Raw genomic sequence first — 19388 nt, forward strand, 5'->3', positions numbered from 1 at the left:
GTTCCCTAAGGGTATGTCTTCACTCAGGGCCGGTGCAAGGATGTTTCGTGCCTTAGGTGAAACTTCCACCTTGTGCCCTCCTCCGTCTCCAAGTCCCCACCCTGAGCACCACCCTCTCCACGGCAGCTCCCCCAACTCCGCTCTAAGGGCTCCCCTTCCCCCCCCCCCCAGCAGCTTAGGCACCGCAAGCCTGGGAGGCAGGAGAATTGAAGCAGCCACAGTGTGCTCGGGGAGGAGGCGGGGCAGGGGTGAGCTGGGGCAGGGAGTTCCCCTGTGTGCCGCTCCCCTGCGTCCCAGCCCCCCCCCTTACTTGCTGCAGGCAGCCCTCCCCGCACTCCCCTTCCCCAGCTCCCTCCACCTAAATGCCGGCGGCAACCGGGGCGGCCGAAGATCCGGCCACCACGGTCGCTGCCGAAGAAAATACCGCCTCCTAAATCCTAGCACCGTAGGCGACTGCCTAGGTTGCCTAAATGGTTGCACCGGCCCTGTCTTCACTACCTGTAACGCGGCTGTGTACTCGTGTATGTGTAGACCTTGTCTACACATTCAAGATAAAGTTGCAGCGCTGTAAAGTGCCAGTGTAGGCAAGGCCTAAGTTATTTTTTTCTCACTATATAAAACTGTGTAATTATGTTGCTTGTGGACTGTGGAATTGAAGGGAGGAGGGAATTTCCAGACACTTTTACAATAGATGTTTTTCACCTTAGTTTTGGGATAGATATGAGTGTATCCTCGGTTTTTAATTCACTTTATAGCTTTAAGCAAAGTCATTTGATAACTATTTTGTGCATTGTCTACCCTTGTTTGACTCCACTGTAAGTGTGCAGTTTTGAAAGTTAGTCTGAATAAAGCTTTTTTTTGCATGTGAAGGCTAACACTCTGGGGACTCTCATTAATACAATAATGACCTCTCTTTTTGGCACTTCCTGGCAACTAATGATCAGCTGGAGGCACTGAAGGCTGCCAACCATTCACTGCAAGGAAGTGCCAGACTCAGAGGTCCTTATTGCTGTTATAAGCCTTGGAAAACATAAAAAATTTTAAAAAAAAAAAACACCTTTTTTCTGTCTGCTGGACTCAAAGTGTGTATGCTGCTAATGTGGGATTCAAGGCACCAAGTTTTATCCAGCACTTAAAAAGTGGCACAGAACAGATGAGAAGAGAATTTTATTCCCAGTGTCAAATAATGGTTTCCTCTTATTAGCAGCATTCATTAGTCACATTAATTCACCTGGCTTGTAAAACCCTCAGTGCCGGGAGCATGTTTTGATTTTTCTCTGGTTAGCACCCTGCTCATACCTATGTGCTACGGATGTTCAGTAATAACCCTCCTATTATTTGCTGAGTGTCATCTGTATGTGTTCGGTGCTGTACAAACATAAAGGGAGTCACAGTCCCTTCTCCAAGGAGTTTATAATCTTAAATCCCAATTCTCCAACTGGATCCATGGGGGTGAGCATGAGTTCAATGTGGTTCCTTCCACCAAGGTGGATCCAGTTGCAGAATTGTGTCCAAAATCTGGCACACATGATAAACCAGAGGCAAATTCAATCACCTAGAAGTACAGCTATAAAAAGGACCAATGGGGCCTAAGCAGAAATAAGGCCCCTTAAGTCAGTTCTCAAGCTCATAATTAGCAGGTGCAGGTTGTCAGTTTCTTGGCTTTTTTTTTTCTTCTCAGTGTCAACTTTCCCAGCATCTAGTCCTAGGTGCTCCCAGATCCCTTACACCCACCCACACCCCAACCCGCTGCTCCAGCCCAGAGCCCCTTCCTGCACTCTGAACCCCCCCAGCCCAGAGCCCCCTCCTGCACCCCAAATCCCTCAAACCCCCAGACAGAGCCATCACCCTCTCTTGCATTGCAACCCACTGCTTTAAACCAGAGCCTCCTCCCACACCCTGAACTCCTCATTTCTGGCTCAGCCCCAACCCAGAGCCTGCACCCCCAGCCAGAGCTCTCACCCCCTCTTGCATCCCAACCCACACCAGTGAAAATGAGCGAGTGAGTGAGGGTGGGGAGAGCGAGCAACAGAGGGAGGTGGGATGGAATGAGTGGGGGGGGCAAGGCCTCTGAGAAGGGTTGGGGCAGGGGCGGAGCCTTGGAGGTGGGGCAGGGCAAGGGTGTTCAGTTTTGAGCAAGTGGAAAGTTGGCAACCCTACTCCCCTAGAATGGGGTCAGACATGGGAATGTGCCTGAGAGACCCACAGATAGGAACAGTGATCGGTTACTACCCAGATGGCTTAGAAGTATATGGGATTTTGTGGTTGGGCCCACTCACCAGAGAGGCTACAGGGACAGGTTGCAACACACAGGTTGTTGAATGTATAACAAGGACATCCTTTCTCCAAAATGCTTATTAGACACTAGGTGTGAGGGGTTGTTTGACATCTGACAATGGTGGGGAGGGATTGGGGAAAGACAAGGTTAAGACAATGTAAAGTCAGTGCATTATTTGCATAATGTAAACAGATTTTTTTAATCTTCCTATTCAAATATAATTTGCACAAAAAAGGGAGTCACTGCAGCCAATGGAATTACATAAGGAATTAATATGGTCATCAATCTTGTTTGAAACTTTGAACTTAGAAGTCCAGTGGTTTGGGCGCTAGCCTAGGACTTGGGAGTTGTTCAATCTCCTGCTCTGCCTTGAGCAAGTCACTTAGTCTCTCTGCCTCAGTTTCCCATCTGTGAAAAGGGGATAATAGCAATTTCCTACCACATGGGGTGTTGTGAGGACATGTGCATTAAAAACTGTGGGGTACTCAGATGTTATGGTAATGGGGGGAATATGAGTTGAAGACTCACTACAACTAGTTAATAGATTGTGTAGATGCAGGTGGAAAGAACAAGTCAGCTGTACCTGGATGATACTTCAGTTAGAAGGAAGATCTGATCTGGAGTAAAAGATGAAGAAACAGAATAACCTCAGTTATTTAAAAAGCTCTATAAATCACAATAAAGTAACAGAACTGTGTTTTTTAAGATGGTTTAATTTAGCTTAGCTAAGCGAGGTCAGGGCTCCTGAAATGCCAAATTAACCACCCTGGAGCTGAGTTTCATTTTCTAATGTAATACATTAAAATTCTCAATCAATATACATCTGAGTCCACTTAATACCAACTTGCCTGATTTATCTAAATCAATATAATGCACTATTAGACCTTGTCTACACATACAATTTGCACAGCTCTGTAACTATACTAGTATACTTAAGCAATACAACCCCACTTTATAAACATGTTTATACTGGTATAGCGTATTCCCATATGGGAAGGGAAATACGCTATACCAGTATAAGGCATTATATCAAGATAACTGCACCCATGCCAAAGGTTGTACTGTTACAACTATTATGCTAAAAAAAAAAACCACCACATCCCTGACCAATGTAATTATATGGGCACAAATCTGTGCAGACCAGGCCTTAAACCACTTTAAGAGTGTCAACACAAGGGAGTTGCACCAATTTGGTTAAATAAGTAAAACGTTGTAGACTTTCAGTCTACTACAGTGGGACTATGATCTTTGATTGCTGACTCCTAGGAGCTACTAAAATATGAATAATAAAGTAGGAAACATGCTTCTACTGTGGTGATTTCATCCTCAGCTTGAAGAAACCCAGATCACTTGTCTTCAAATCCTGATTAATATAGTGGCAAACTGATAACGCTGAATGGTCTTGGCTATATAGATGAGCTGGAATCTATAGCATTTAACAGAAAATACCAGCCTTATCTACATCAAGGATTTGTCTTGATTTTTAGGCAGTGGTACTCAGGTCCCACTAATTGCAGGGGGGGAATCCCTAAGACATATGAGATAATAAACTGCATTTCCACCAGTGCAATTTACCTTTGTTCCAAGCAGTAGTAAACAGCACCCATGCAAATTACAGGTCATAGAGGTTTATCTGGGCTGCACCGGGCCAGCTACATCAGTGGATGTCCACCAAGTCAAAGCAACATCTCATACTCTAAAGCAGGAGTAGGCAACCTATGGTACGGGTGCCGAAGGTGGCACACAAGCTGATTTTCATTGACACTCACACTGCCCAGGTCCTGGCCAATGGTGCGAGGGGCTCTGCATTTTAATTAATTTTAAATGAAGCTTCTTAAACATTTTGAAACCTTATTTAATTTACATACAACAATAGTTTAGTTATATATTATAGACTTACAGAAAGAGACCTTCTAAAAACATTAAAAGGTATTACTGGCACGCAAAACCTTAAATTAGAGTGAATAAATGAAGACTGGGCACACCACTTGTGAAAGGTTGCTGACCCCTGCTCTAAAGAGTCAAAGTGCTTTCAAAATGAAGAAAGCTAGAAGTGACAATAGCAGGGAGCTTGTAAATCTTGAAATTTTACTTTGAAAAAGGATTGTCATTGGTTTAATTTATCTATACATTCCTCCTTAATTACGCTGCTGCTTAGAATTCTTCCAAAACCTAAAATCAGAGGCACAGCACAAGTACTTTATCTACAGAGCTCTTACATAAATACAATGTATTGTCCTTTATCTGTACCACTGGGCCCACAAGCGCCAAAACATGAAGAAAAAATCCTTTGAGGTAAACTTCTGTAGTAGAGTCAGTGAATTTAGCATTACAATGGGTGTGAGGACTGGCCACAAATTCAAAATGAAGGCAGAAGGCAAGCAAGATAAATATCTGGGTAAACTAAGGCCTGGTCTATCTATACGTAGTTTTTATACCAGTATAACTATGTTATTGGGGGAGGAGGTGATTTGTATTTTTAATCAAAACAGTTAAATCGGTACAACTCCTAGAAAGGACTCAGTTATACCAGAATAAGGTGCCTTTTTACCAATAGAACTTATTCCCCTTCCCATATAAGAATAAGTTATTGTAAGCACTTTTAGACAAGTATAACTGTGCCCACATCATTGGGATCGTGCCACTTTAACTATGCCAATGTAGTTTGTGTGTAAACAGAGCTGGGGATTTGTTGAATAATAGAACTGAGAACCACCTCTGTTATAATTTTAATAGTACTAACTAATAAAACACTTTGAGATACAGCTTGTATGAAAAAGGATTTACAAAATGAAGATGCATTATACTGTGCTGTTGCTATTTATTTTGCTTAGCGCTGACCATGTGCTCAAACTTGTAGAAGACGTGCAGATAAAGGAGATCCTTGCCTAAAGAGCTTACAGTGGAAGGCCTTGTCTATGCACAATATTACCTGATTCAGGAACTGGTGCAGATCACCTTCAGTGGCCCTTCGAGTAGATAAGGGCAACTTATCTAAGCCCCAACTTAGCTAATCACTGTTTCCCGTGATTCCTAAAGCCTTGTCCACACTAAGGTAGAAATGTTTTGTAAGATACCAGAGTTAGCATCAGTTCAGTTGAATTTGTATTAGCCGGCCCATCTACACTGGGGCTCTCAATGATGCTATCTGGCTCTAGTAGCCATTTTCAGCGCCATGTCAAATAAACCCATTCAGAAGAAGTCAGCCAGCCAGCTAAACTATGGCTTGTCTACACTGGCAATTTACAGCACTGCAACTTTCTCGCTCAGGAGTGTGAAAAAACACTCCCCTGAGCGCAGCAAGTTACAGCACTGTAAAGTGCCAGTGTAGACAATGCCCAAGCGCTGGGAGCTACGCATCTCGTGGAGGTGGGGTTTTTAGAGTGCGACCACACAAGCCACGTTAAAGCATTGCTAGTGTAAACTAGCCCTATGGCTCCCAGCACTGCTAATCCAGTGTTAGCAATGGTGGGTGTGACAGATGTGGCAATATCCTGGAAAAATCTTGTTGAATTAAGTTTAAGTATCTTTGGAGTCCATTGTATTCAATGCAAATATTATGTATTATTGTGGGCCTGGATGATCAAAGGACTCTATCGAACAATGTGGCAGAGAAGAATGGTCTTTTGGGACACTGAGTGAAATGGATTTCCTGGGAAATATCTAGGGGGAGGTGAGTGCAAATTCCACCCCTCCCTGGTTACAGGAAAACCCAGGCTTTAGCCATTACAGCTTAAGGAAGGGACCATTGTCTTCTGATTATCTGTTCCTAGAATCTGAAGATCAAAGGCCCAGGCTCTATAAAGGAAAGACTAACCTATGCATGAGTGTGCTTATTCTGAACTGAGGCTGTTATGAACTTGTAACCACAGGAAAAACTTGATGTGATTTGAAGTACTGACTTCTAACAGAGCCCCTGTTGGAGTTGGGGAGGTGATTTCTGGTAAGCTTATTAGCATGTGTGTTGGTTCTTTTATTGTTATATGTTCTCTGTCTAATGCTTTCACTTTAAGAATAAATGTGCTTGCTTAGAAAGGGCTGTATGGTCATTTATAACTGTGAGCAATTACACTGTTCATAGACACTGAAGAGAAAGCAAAGCGCAGACACTGGCCTGCTTAAGGCTTGACTACCCTTGGGAGTTACAGTGCATTAAAGGAGCCTCGTGCACACCAGCTTACTCCCCATCCACACTGGCAAGGCACATAGAGTGCTCTGACTCCACGGCTAGAGTGCTCCTGGTACTCCACCTCAGCAAGAGGAATAACTTTTTCTGCGCCCCTGCTGGAGCACTGCAGTGCCAGTGTGAACAGGGTGTTGCATTACTGTGCTCTGATCGGCCTCTGGAAATGTACTATAATCCCCTTAAGTCAAGTGGCCACTCGTGTCATCGTTTTGGATATGCCATTTGAAAGCTCCATTTGACAGCTGGCTGCTTATCTGCTCTCAGACAAAGCAACCATTAGTGTGGAATGCTGTGTGTGAGAGAGAGAGAGGTGGGAGGGGAGGAGGTCTGCTGCTGTCTGAACTTACATGACAGCATGCTGACATGCTCTCAACCCCCCACAAACCCACTCTCTCTCCCCTCACATACATACAACACACTCCCTGTCACACTCCACCCCACCCCACCCGCATTTGAAAACCACGTTGCAGCCACTTGCATGCTGGGAGAGCTACCACAATGCACTGCTCTCTGTGGCTGTTGCAAGAGCTGTTAATGTGGCCATGCCAGTGCATTGGCAGCTGCCAGTGTGGACAGACTACAACGCTTTCCCTACTGCGCTCTACAAAGGCTGGTTTAACTCAAAGCGCTCTACATCTGCAAGTGTAGCCATGTGCATAGTCAGGAGTGAGAAAAGAGACACAGGTTTCCACTCAAGAGAAGTGATGGCAGGGGAGCTAGAAGCTTAGAATTGGCGCCTTTCGTGGATTGTGAGGGGGAAATACAGGTGCAGTTGCCCTGAACTATGACAGTGGGAATGTGCTGAAAGGATTCCCTAGTGTAGTCAAGGCTCCCAGATGCATCTGCATTAAGACTTTTCACACCACTGATCTACAACCAATGAATCTCTGCCAATGGTAATGATGATGGGGAAAAATGTCTGTCCCTGTCTACATTAGTACTACCACTGTTGCTAACACCAGTGGAGCTGGACTAATACTAGACCAATGATGCAAAAAGTGCTAGTGTACAGAGAAGGCCTTCACTACAAGCACAGGTGGTAGTAACTTTGCTTAGCTACCCCAGAGGTTGTGATGATGGGAAGGAGGGGACGATACTATATGTTATCTACATGAGAGAAATGTATTGTTCTAAGAATTCATCCGATGTCCTAGTATGCTTGTAAAACACTTTGGGCCTGATCTTCTGTTACATTTGTTGACTAATCTATGCTGGCTAGCATATAAATATATAACCTATTAATAATATATATATTATCAGCACTATACATATATTAGTATGGATTAAGCACCAATAACATAAAGCACTAATATAGTAACAGTGATATAGCCTAAACTGGCCTATACCATAATCCTCTTCACTTATGCTAAGTAACCTATAACGCCTTGGATTTGCTGAAGTAAGAGTTTGACATAAGTAGATAGGAAACTTGTCAAAATCAAGATACATTCATACTATGTCTTAGTACAAGCTAGGGAAGTACCAGTAACTGGAATGCTAGTATCGAAAACAAAGATAAGGAAGGAACAGAACAAGAAGTTATGGAACTGGGACAAAACTCATGGGTTGGATTTTAGTGACCTGTAAAGGGGTGTAGCTTGTAACATCATCATATAAATAATCCCAGCTGAAATGTGTAACTTTGGGAGCATACATTATGTGTACGGTGAATGTAACTTCTTTGCACAGGATTGCTCTTTGGAGACTGGTATCGTATAGAACCTTTTTCTTGCGCCACGCTAATAAACCTGACTGACACTGCTTACTTGATCTCTTGGGTATATTTCACAGTGAACCAAACTATGATGAAGCAATTGATTATACAATTTATTAACACTTTGTGCCTTCATTTACAGTGGTGCAAAATGCTACTATTCTGACTTGGTATGGTTTTACACGGACTTAGCACTAATGTGAACGACTTCACAATGAAGTTCACATACACACAAGTGCACCAACCAGTTTCTAAGCATTCTATAAAGCCTTGTCTACACACAAGTTATACTACTTTCGCTGCACTGGTATAGTTAGGCAGTACAACCCTAGTGCTAGCATTGATACAGTTATTTCCATATGAAAAAGGAATATGCCATATGGGTATATGGCACCTTTATATCGGTATAACTAAGTTCACAAAAGGGGTTCTACCAGTATAACTATTTGAGTAAAAAAAAAAAATCATACCCGTAACCAAAATAGTTACACTGGTACAAAACAGGATTTTGAATCTGTTGGAACAGACTACACTCTGCAGTTCTGAAGAACTGCTTCAGTCAAAATTATTTCCATCTAAACTGGTTTAGTGCCAGTGTGGGTGGGAGCTAGCTGAAACAGTGCAACTTTTTTCCTACTACTGCCCTGGTAGCCTTTGGAAGCCTTTGGAATTCTGGGAGCTAAGCCCGGAATTGTGGGATAGGTACCCAGAGGGCAATGCAAATTAAATGGTTTGGAGCAGTACTAGTTTGGACAAAACTGCATCAACTCAAACCAATTCAGCGTGGCAAGAGTGGACTCAGTTAACTGTACTTAAATTGGTTTAATACAACTGCTTCCATTATAACTGGTGTAAGTCTCTAATGTAGAGAAGTCTCCAACTTCCAATGTTTTTTACCAACAAGTGAGTCAGACAGTGGAGGATGCCAAAGCTTTGTCTGCTCTAGAATTCCCACTAGTGCTGTTCCTCCTAGAGCAACTGAACTGGAGCAGCACCAGTGGGAGTTTCCGCCCCCTAAAATTTTGTAATGTAGACAATGTCAAAGACAAATACAGAGAAAAAAGGACAATGGGGGAAATCCAGAGAAGTATCCATGATTTGAGGGACAGAAAGGAGAGGACACAGAGGAGAGTGGGTTATTGTTGGTGGTGTTCAAGCACAAGCCAGGGCTACCATTGTTGTTATGAACTCATGACTGTAGCTACTGATTTACATTGTATATGGATCATATACAGTAGTATTTTCCCTGAGTAAATCAGCACCTTGACAAGACCACAGGTACAATCCTGCTGTATTCCAGTAGGAAGTTTGCTTGAATAATGATGAGTTGGAAGGACTGCATGATTGGACCACGTATCACTAAAAGAGTTGGTTACCTTTTCCTGTAATACACATTGTTTGTTCAACTGCTATTGAGTATGTAAGCTGATGGCCAATGTATTGTTTGCTTTGATTTCCTAGTAGGTAGCTTGTGCAAAATGGGTACCCCTCACAACCACCCCGGCTGTGCTGTTTAAAGGTGGATTGCTTTTTGTCTAACTTTTTCATTTGTCATATGATTGACATAACTCAAGTTTAATTTTCTGCAAAGTCATCTGTTTACCAAGCACAAGATATTCTACTCAGTGTCCTTGCTGCTGGGCCACATTTATACTGACTATAGCAGGACAGATACTACATTGCTATTAATAAATAATTATGCTGTTTGCCTTAATAGAGCCTCTCATCCCAAAGGACTCCAAACCTTTTTACAGACAATGGATCAAGTTCTACCACAGTTACAGCTATGCATTTGCTTAACAGGGTTAAATGGGTATCAAGGAAGGTGCAAATTAATTATAGATTAGATTCATGAATCACTTCACTACCACTGAAGTTACCTCTACTTCTGGGGTAGATGTGCTGCCAATATTTTGGTACCAGAATGAGGTCCTGACCTGGCAGGCCTCTAAGTGCTACTGCAATATAAATGTTTAATAATGTTTAGACTATATTCCTGAAAAATATACTGTAAATATTTAGAGCACTGCAGACTGTTTAATCTGCATAATGTGAAATGAGAGAGGAGGCAAAGACCTTATCAGAGGAGCTGGGGGCAACCCCCACTGATGTATTTCAAAAATATCTAACACTAAATACATTCCAAAAGCAAAACATTTTCTCCTTAAAAATATTTACATGAACCCTGCGAATAAGTCATCTCTGGCAAGAATGGTTTAGTAGCACCTACACAGTGGGGAATTCTAGCAGAGACAGAGAAATGACCCCAACTCTCCTTTAAATTTACAGGTGACATTTTAACAAGGATTTCCCAGGATCCACTTCAGGTACATCAGTGGCTGTCATGCAGCAGCTGTTTAGCAGTATACAGCAATACTACACAACACTTTCAGGCAAGGACTGAGGAATATCATATTTAATACATTGTCAGAATTCACGTATTGACAATTTTTAACTGGGTGGAAAGTTAGAACTCTTTCCAGAGGGATAAAATCATGTTGCCAGTATCGGTAACTCTTCCAGTGCTGAATGCTAATGAGTTTTGAAAGCACATTGTCTTTCTGTCTAGACTTGCTCTGCCTCACCTCTCCTAACCCTGCATTAACACCAGTGTTATACCCAGGGTGCGTTCATATTGCAGTTGTAGGCAGGTAGTAGAAGAGCAAATTGCTTCCAGCTCATGGAAAAAGAACATGAAAACAAGTTGGCACAAGTACCCCATGCTTGCCAAGACCAGTGAGAAACAACAGAGTTCATATTAAATACTAGAATGGGCCTCCATGGTCATTCAAGCCTTGATCTATCTTTCTTCAAGAGGGAAGTCAATTGTGAGATTATTTCTTTATTTGGTATTTGTATTATCGTAATGTCCAGAGGCCCCAGCTAACACTGGGTTTCCATTGTGAAAGATGTGTATAAGGAAAGAGCAAGGGACAGTCCCTGCCCACAAGACAAGACCCTATGATTTAAATAGACAAGGCAGACAAAAATGGTATTACTATCCCCATTTTACATATAGGAACCAAGACCCATGGAATTTTATTATTTTTTTTTGACACAGAAACTGGACTCAGACCACCAACTCATTTCACAAAGGTCACTGAACAGCCCTGGATTTGAAACAACTTTTTCTCTGTTCCTAGAGCAGGCTAGCTCTGAACCATCTCAGGCTTGGGCCGCACTAGCTCAAGGATCAGTCACCTGCAGGTTAAAATAGTGGAAGTATGGTAAAGATAGGGCACAAGAATTTTTATCTTTGTGTTGTCTAAACCGGGGTTAAGCACAGGGCCGGTACAAGGAAGTTTCACGCCCTAGGCGAAACTTCCACCTTGCGCTACCCCAGCCCTGCGGCAGCTCCCCACGCCCCCACCCCGCCCACCCTGAGGCACCCCTCCCGTGGCAGCTCCCCCACACCGGGGAACCATGCGGCACCTCCCCACCCCAGCTCACCTCTGTTCCGCCTCTTCCCCAAGCCCAAGCACGCCGCCCCCGCTCTAATTCTCCTCCCAGGCTTGCGGTGCCAAACAGCTGATTGGTGCTGCAAATCTGGGAGGTGGGAGAAGTGGAGCAGCGATCACACGCTCAGGGAGGAACACTGTAAAAAAAAATTGGGGGCACTGCTTTTTGGTGCCCCCAAATCTTGGTGCCCTAGGAAACCGCCTAGTTCGCCTTAATGGTAGCACCAGCCTTGGTTAAGCAGCACAGCTGTAAGAACACCCACACCAATCCACACCACAGCTATCTTCAAGGACCTGTATCAGAAAGAGATCAGCGGTGGGGAAAGTGCTGTAAATTCCCAGTGTAAGAGGGCCCTAGGGGTGACAGTGAAATACTGTGTAACCAATGCTTTTTGCCATCCAGTTCCCCAAGTTTTCATACTGAAAACAAAACAGCCTACTATTGCAGGTGAAAGGTCCATGTTTCATGACAAACTATTGCTACACAGAAATACACGATGGGTAGAAGAACGGTGTACTCCCCTACAGGCACATTACAGAGCTCCAGCAGCAACAAGATAAACCAGAATGGATTTCTGTATAGAATAATGCTGGAGAAACTCCTATGTCCCTCCAGCTTTACTGCCATAATCCAGGACAGCACTGTTTGTTTTCAGTCCTTGTTACAGACTAATTCACCAAGTTAAACTCTGAGGTATCACTAAATCCTTTCAGTGACTACCTTACAATACAAATGTGTCTTGCAGCCAAAGGTGAAGCATGAAGAAGGAAACAAAGGGAAAAATAAAGAAGAGATAAGACCCATTTACTTTTTTTGTCACAGTGGCTGACCATTTCCATCAGGCTACACTGGCACCCTGAGCAGAGGTGGAAGTTTGAGCCCATTTCACCAGCTCAGGGAATATTTATGGACCTTCTTATTTCAGAAATAGTACACTCCACCTTCCAAAAATTGAGATTCCAGTGACTCAAAGAAAGTCATCACTCTCTAAGCCATTTTACCGTATTTGAATCCACAAGGATTTTTATTTTTGCAGAACTAATGCCTGAGTTTAAAATCAAACCGCTCTCGAAGAGTGAGGGCAGGAAGTGCTAATAGATAGCACTTAATGGGTCTGCTACAGCTTTATCTCATGCAGTAGAGGCTCATGCATGTAGCTTCAGAGGTTCCAGACTTGACCCCAACCACCAGAGTTTGTTGGTGTTACACCGGTACCTTATATCATGCTCAGATCTCCTATGTAGGCATTCTTTTTTACCTATTTCACTGCAATTGCCATACAAAAATAATACTTACAAATAGTGAATGGCAGAAGGGCAAATTGACCATAGACAGATGGGAGTGGGAGGGGTACTATCAATCAGTAATAAGAAAACATCATTTCCTTTTTGAAAATGTAGCCTGAATTTATTTTGCCAAACCAGCATCATCAATAATTTCACCATAGGTCTGGAAATAATGTTTGCTAGTTAACTGCTGCTACATACACATATCATAAGATGAACAAAACATGATGTTCACTTAAAACTATTCTTTTTCTTTCTTATTTCATAGATTCTGATCCTGCAACAGACTCCGCCCCTGTGCCTGTGTGGAATCCCATTTTGTTCTATGGGGTTAAACGTAGAGACATGGTCCACCCAAGCACAGGCGGTAAGAGAAAGGTCTTAGTAAAGGAGTAGTACATTAAGGAGAAGTGGGGGAGGGCAGGGAGATATTCAGAATTTGCAGGACTTTCCTAGTCAAATTCTAGCAATTTTATATTAGATCACATTTGAGGTCTAAAACCTTGACATTGTCTTTTTAACTCCATGGTCATTTAAATTCTCTGGGACATTTAGATTATAAAACCATTAATACATACTTTGGCAGGCAAAGCATAAATAATATGCAATCTAGAAAAAAGTCAAATGTTTGCTATAAAGAATGATCAGGTTCTGTTACCCAAATACAAGAACCATTTCTGGTCAGAGATATTAAAACACTGTGGCAAAGCTTGCACTGCAGATGCTTGCACTATACTTGGCCTGTGAATAGAGAACTAATGTTTGTTAGAGATGGTTCTCAACCCTTCCTTTAAAGACTGAAAATGCCCATTGACACTAACATCACTAATGATAACTTAGTATTGCCATGCTTTCTAGTAGCAATGTAATAATATGATGCAATACATAGTCATGGCAACCAGCCCACAGAACTGCAGAAAGAAACTAAATAGCCACTATTTGATTTGTTTACCTCAACATACCTTTGTCAGTTACAAAGATGACTCAACACATTTTCTCTAATTTACTTTCTCTCATTCACATTCAGAGGCCCAAAGTCTGATTTCAGTGACACTAGTGTAAATCTGAGAGTAACTCCATTAAAGTCACCGTTGATAGAAAAACAAATACTTTACACAGGAAGCCCCGAATTTAGGGTGATCAGCTGTACCGATTTTATAGGGAAAATCCCAATATTATCTGGTTACCCTACACTAAGTCAATGGGGTAAATCCAGTTTACACTAGTGTAAATTAAAGCAGAACTTAGGCCACAGTTTTTGTGTGTGTTAAAGTATAACTAAATCCAAAGATTATTTTTATAAATGTTTGCCTGTTTTTCAGTCCTTTCTTTGTATATGATGTTGATTAAGGCTCCTGTGTAAAAATATTTCCTTTAGTGTCAGTTTTCTGCTTGCTTCACTGCTTTGCATCTGTTGATCTTTGTGCCCTGCTCAGGTTATTTTTTAGGATTATTGTATAAGAGGCAACCTTCCAACTGTGCAAGGTACTAAGCTATCATTTAACACAAAGAGTAAATGGTGAACAGTTTCTCTGGTGCCGCTCTATGCATATATGAAAGCTCCTGATTATATTCTCCCTTTTATCATGAAACAGATGTTTTTCCCCATTTTGAACCTAACCTTTGAGACACCATTAGGGCCTGATCTTGACAGGTGCTGAGCATCCAGGTCTTGTGGGTATTCATCACCTCTCAGGATGAGGCCCCCATGGATGAAATCCTGGTTTATTGAAGTCAATGGCAAAACTCCTACTGAAGTCAACTGGGCCAGAATTTTACCCCATAATTAGGGCCCTACCAAACTAATTGCCATGAAAAACATGTCACAGGCCGTGAAATCTGATCTCTCCCCCTGAAATTTGGTCTTTTGGGTGCTTTTACCCTATGCTATACAGATTTCATGGGGGAGACCAGCATTTCTCAAATTAGAGGTTCTGACCCAAAAGGGTGTTGCAGGAGGTCACAAAGTGGGCAGGTCACAGTATTGACACCCTTACTTCTGTGCTGCCTTCAGAGCTGGGGGGCCGGAGAGCAGTGGCTTTTGGCTGGGTGCTCAGCTCTGAAGTCAGCATCGCTGCCAGCAGCAGTACAGAAGTAAGGGTAGCAGTACCGTAACCTCCCCACCCCACCCCACAATAACCTCGTGACCTGTCCACAACTCCTTTTTCGGTCAGGATCCCTACTGTAAAATTTCAGATTTAAAAAGCTGAAGTCATGAAATTTACAATTTTTTAAATTCTATGGCCATGAAATTGACCCAAATGGACCACGAATTTGGTAGGGCCCTACCCATAATGTTGCCCAGTAACTAGTTTCAACATCAAGTATTTAAAAGTGAACTCTTTCAACACTCTGAAAAAAGAAAGATGGGAAACACTGCTTCCTAAAAACTTCCAGTATGTTGCCTTAACCAGGTGTCTGATACTAAGGACTGATGACATCTCAAAACTCATGCATCCGAATCTCAAAGACAGTGACATCTTTAACAATCCCACATTTTAGTACTAAATCATCTCTGTTTCAGTAATCCTAAAATACCAAAAATAGTGCTTCAATAACTCCACCTCCCCAGCAGGACTTCCTACAGGACACTAACACAATCCAGCCAGCTCTCTCTTTCTCTCTCTCTCTCTCTCTCACACACACACCTCCTTGAACTGACTGATTTATTTAGGCACAGGGATAAGCTCCGAGGGGAGACCTCCACAAGCGCAATGGGTGGCCACAGATGCTCCTCCCATCCCCAGCCATGGGGATCCCGCACATGCTCCCCGACCCCCGGAGATGCTTCCCGAGCAGCCCTAGTCGCAGGGGGAAGGAGACGCTTCCCAGTGTGCGCAGGAAGGAAAGGGCGTCTGGGTGGGACTCACTCACCCAGGGTTTTGACCGCGATCTGCCTGGTGAGCGGCGGCGGCAGGTTGATGCAGACCAGGTCCACGTCCTGGTGCAGCAAGACCTCGTCTATCCGGCTGGTGTAGAAGGGGACGCTCATCTCCTTGGCCAGCTCCTCCGCCTCCTCCTGGGTCCGGCCCCAAATCGCTTTGACCGAGAAGCCCTCGTCCTTCAGCAGCGGGATGATGACCCGGGCGGTGAGGCTGGTGCCGAACACCCCCACCCCGGGCAGCATGGCTGCTGCTCTCTGCCCCTGGCCGGCTCGGCGCCCCCTTTCCCCCCGTGTGCACCCTCCGCCCCTGCCTGGGGAAGGGCGCAGAGCTGATAAGCGCCGCGGCAGCGAGCGGCACTGCAAGGAGCGCTCAGACCCAGCCTAGGGCGGCTGCCGCCGCCGCCCCGGGAAGGGGGACACGCCGCCCCCGAGCCCAGCAGCAGTTGCTGGCACGTCGCCTGGCAGCTGGTCCCTGCTGCGCCCCGCGGCTCCCGGAGCGGCTCAGCAGCAAAGCAGCGGCCCCAGAGGCTCCCCCCTGCTTGCCCTCCATACCCGGATCATCACACAGCCCAGGGCGCCTCTCTTCCCCACCACACGCGCGCACACACAGCCCCGAACCCGGCTGCTCTTTCCCAGCGAGCTACCTCTCCAGCCAGCGCCACGGGAAATTGCTGGGCAGCCAAGTTGTATAGTGAGGAGGAGGAGGCGGAGGCAGCAGCCTGAACCTTAAGCTGCATCTGCCATGTTCACCACAGAGCACTCCTGCTCACTGCGAGAAAAGGAGGAGTTTTGCTGTCACCTACAGCTTTCCTGCAACGCCCTCTTTAGAGTTCACGTGTCATTGGCCACCACTCTGGTTTCTTTCCCAGTGCAATCGAAAAATAGCACCAATTGGCTGGCATGCCATTACCAGGGGGCAGCAGAGTGCTGGTGGCACTAGATGGGGCAGCAGGATATAGAAGCAGGCAGAAGGATGGGCTTCTATTGTACCTAGTATCGGAGGGGTAGCTGTCTTAGTCTGGATCTGTAAAAGCAACAAAGAGTCCTGAGGCACCTTATAGACTATCAGATGTTTTGGAGCATGAGTTTTCCTGGGTGAATACCCACTTTGTCGGATGCATGTAGTGGAAATTTCCAGGGATAAGTAAGAGTGTGTGTGTGTGTGTGTGTATATATATATATATATATATATATATGCAAGCAAGAAGCAGGCTAGAGATAAAAGAGGTTAGTTCAATCAGGGAGGATGAGGCCCTCTTCTAGCATTTGAGGTGTGAAAACCAAGGAGGAGAAAGTAAAGTTGTACCTAGATCCTGAAAGGCTGGGCTTCCTTAGTTCCTCTCCCCTCCCTCACTCTTTCACCACCCCCTATCCAGCTCCTGCAACCCTCTCCCCTGGGGCTCACGGCTTGTTAGGAGCTTGCTCAGCCTTCCCTCCACTTTAACTCTTATTTTTGTTCTTATTGTTCAGCTTGAGATAGGAGACCGACTATACAGAGCTGCCAGGTCTGGAGGGAGACACTCTTCTTTTGCATCTGTTAGAAGGCAGGGGGTTTTAAGCCTCTCCCTTTAATAAAGAAGGATTTGGCTGCACATCTTTCAATGACATCTAAAATCTTACTCATACCTTTTGAAACGTCTCTTATTCAAGTTTTCTCTGGCGTACCATCATAAAAAGAAGATTGCTTTGCTAACGCTAACTGCTTCCACTTTAAAGCTTGTAAAGGCGGCCCAGATACCAGGGTACTGGGAGCCCTATAAATGCAGGGAATTATATAAATAAATTAGTAGTAAAATACACTGTTTGTAAGACAAATAAAATACACTAATTAAATTTCTTCACTACCTTTCATTTTGTATTTCCCCCAGCTGGCTTTTTCATCTCCTTCTTTCTCCTTCATCTCCCACCATGATGCAGCTCTCTCCTGATAAGAGGTTCTGGCCATAGCAGCTGACAGTGGATTCCCTGGCAGCATGTTTCTTAAATGTTCCTCATTTTGAGGGACATCACTTATTTTAGTCCCAAAGTTACCTGCATCCCACACAAATATCGATGTTCCCTCACATCTATCATTCAAAATTATTTACATTAAAAATAAGGAATCATGAAAACTGAGGTCACAGAATGTTATATGCACAAAAGGAAGGAATTATTCAGCATTTTAAGGTTTCTGAATTAATAATTTTTGACCCCTCATTCTGAGTGTTTATCACACATTGTGTTCCACGTCAGACCTTGGCTGGCTGAGAGATATATAACTCAGAAATGGTGTTGCCAAAGGGCCAGAGGTAATCTGAGAGGGCCAGCCAGGAACCACTCCAGATGCACAAATTGGCTTGACCTCTGTTGATTCACCAAGATCTGTACAGATCTCTGGAGATCCATTGCTTTTGCAGGACAAACCCCCTTCTACTTCCACGGGGAGAATGGTTAAGCAAAAAAATTCTCACCCAGTTCTGTGCTGCTCACTTACACTGGTGTAAATCCAGAGTAACTCCATTGAGGTCAATGTCGTTTCAGTGGCATCATACCTGAAAGAAAAATCAGAGTCAGGAAGTTCCTTGAGCCCATGTAGGGGGATTTCAGACAATGTAACCTTGGTTTTCTATCTATTCTCCATTCTGCTAACCCCTATACAATGAAACCCATCTAAATAAACCATTTTATTATTCTTGTTTCTTCACTAATTTCCTTTTGCTTTTACGTATTGCATTGCAATGCAACTGAAAACATTTTTTTCTACATTAGATTCCTGGAGTTGTGCCAGGGACATTTTTGCAACCATAATACACCAATATAAGAAGCAAGCATTCCCTTTTTCAACTGCTGCATGGAGATTCTGTTTTTTCTGTCCTCATCTGGGGACAAAGTCTTCTTTACTGCAAAAAAGAACAGAGGATCACTACAAGTTAAACAGTCTTGCATGCTATGCACTCTGCACCTTTGAACTAAGCACCATCAAACTAAACTGAGATTGATACACTTGCGCTTAAAATAATTGAAACATGATCCAGGTCCATTTGTTAACCACAGCAGCACTACCTTACCTTAGAATGTCAAGGTTGTATTGGGTCCTCAGTCAGATGCTCGAAACTATTTATAGATTATGTTCCTGAGATGAATAATTTGGAAATTTTTGTTTGTCTTACTGTCCTTGTCTGTATAAAAATAAACCCAAGAATGTAGCTAAATCACAGGAATAGACTGGGCATGGAGAGTGAACTATGATTTATTAATTATATATTTTATATTACTTCGGCCCCCAACATAGGGTGACCAGACAGCAAGTGTGAAAAATCTGGACAAGGGGTGGGGGGTAATAGGTGCCTATATAAGAAAAAGCCCCCCAAATCGGGATTTGTCCCTATAAAATCGGGACATCTGGTCACCCTACCCCAACATGGACTAGGAACTTTACAAAGATGCAGATACGGTCTCTGTTCTGAAGATTTTACAATCTAAACAGATAACGTAGATCAGGGGTGAAGGATAGGATGAAAGTGACTGAGTGGTGAAGTTAGTACAACATCCTGCTCATTCCATGATTTTTATAGAGAAGTTTCTTGTTTGCTAGTTATTTT

The 19388-nt window shown here is 43.7% G+C and overlaps 2 protein-coding genes across 4 annotated transcripts in view; both read right to left on the bottom strand.

Moving 5' to 3' along the window:
- LOC115646516 (TBC1 domain family member 7-like) overlaps nt 1–16469 on the bottom strand; it is a 192064-nt gene extending 175595 nt beyond the window's left edge. The window contains exon 1 of the mRNA XM_030552437.1: nt 16452–16469. The gene's annotated coding sequence lies outside the window, so the exon portion shown is untranslated. The remainder of the gene's footprint in view (nt 1–16451) is intronic.
- Nucleotides 1–16716, bottom strand: part of GFOD1 (glucose-fructose oxidoreductase domain containing 1) — a 132412-nt gene extending 115696 nt beyond the window's left edge. The window contains exons 1-2 of one of the 3 annotated variants that reach the window (XM_030552426.1): nt 16452–16716; nt 15798–15984 (exon numbers count right to left, since the gene is read on the bottom strand). In XM_030552426.1, the coding sequence (XP_030408286.1) occupies nt 15798–15984; nt 16452–16544 (280 nt within the window). In that variant the 5' untranslated portion in view covers nt 16545–16716. Of the gene's footprint in view, nt 1–15797 lie in introns of all 3 variants that reach the window. The other 2 variants (XM_030552428.1, XM_030552427.1) reach the window with 2 other exon arrangements.
- Nucleotides 16717–19388: the final 2672 nt, after the last annotated feature.

This window comes from Gopherus evgoodei, chromosome 2, assembly GCF_007399415.2.
Source record: "Gopherus evgoodei ecotype Sinaloan lineage chromosome 2, rGopEvg1_v1.p, whole genome shotgun sequence".
NCBI lineage: Eukaryota > Metazoa > Chordata > Testudines > Testudinidae > Gopherus > Gopherus evgoodei.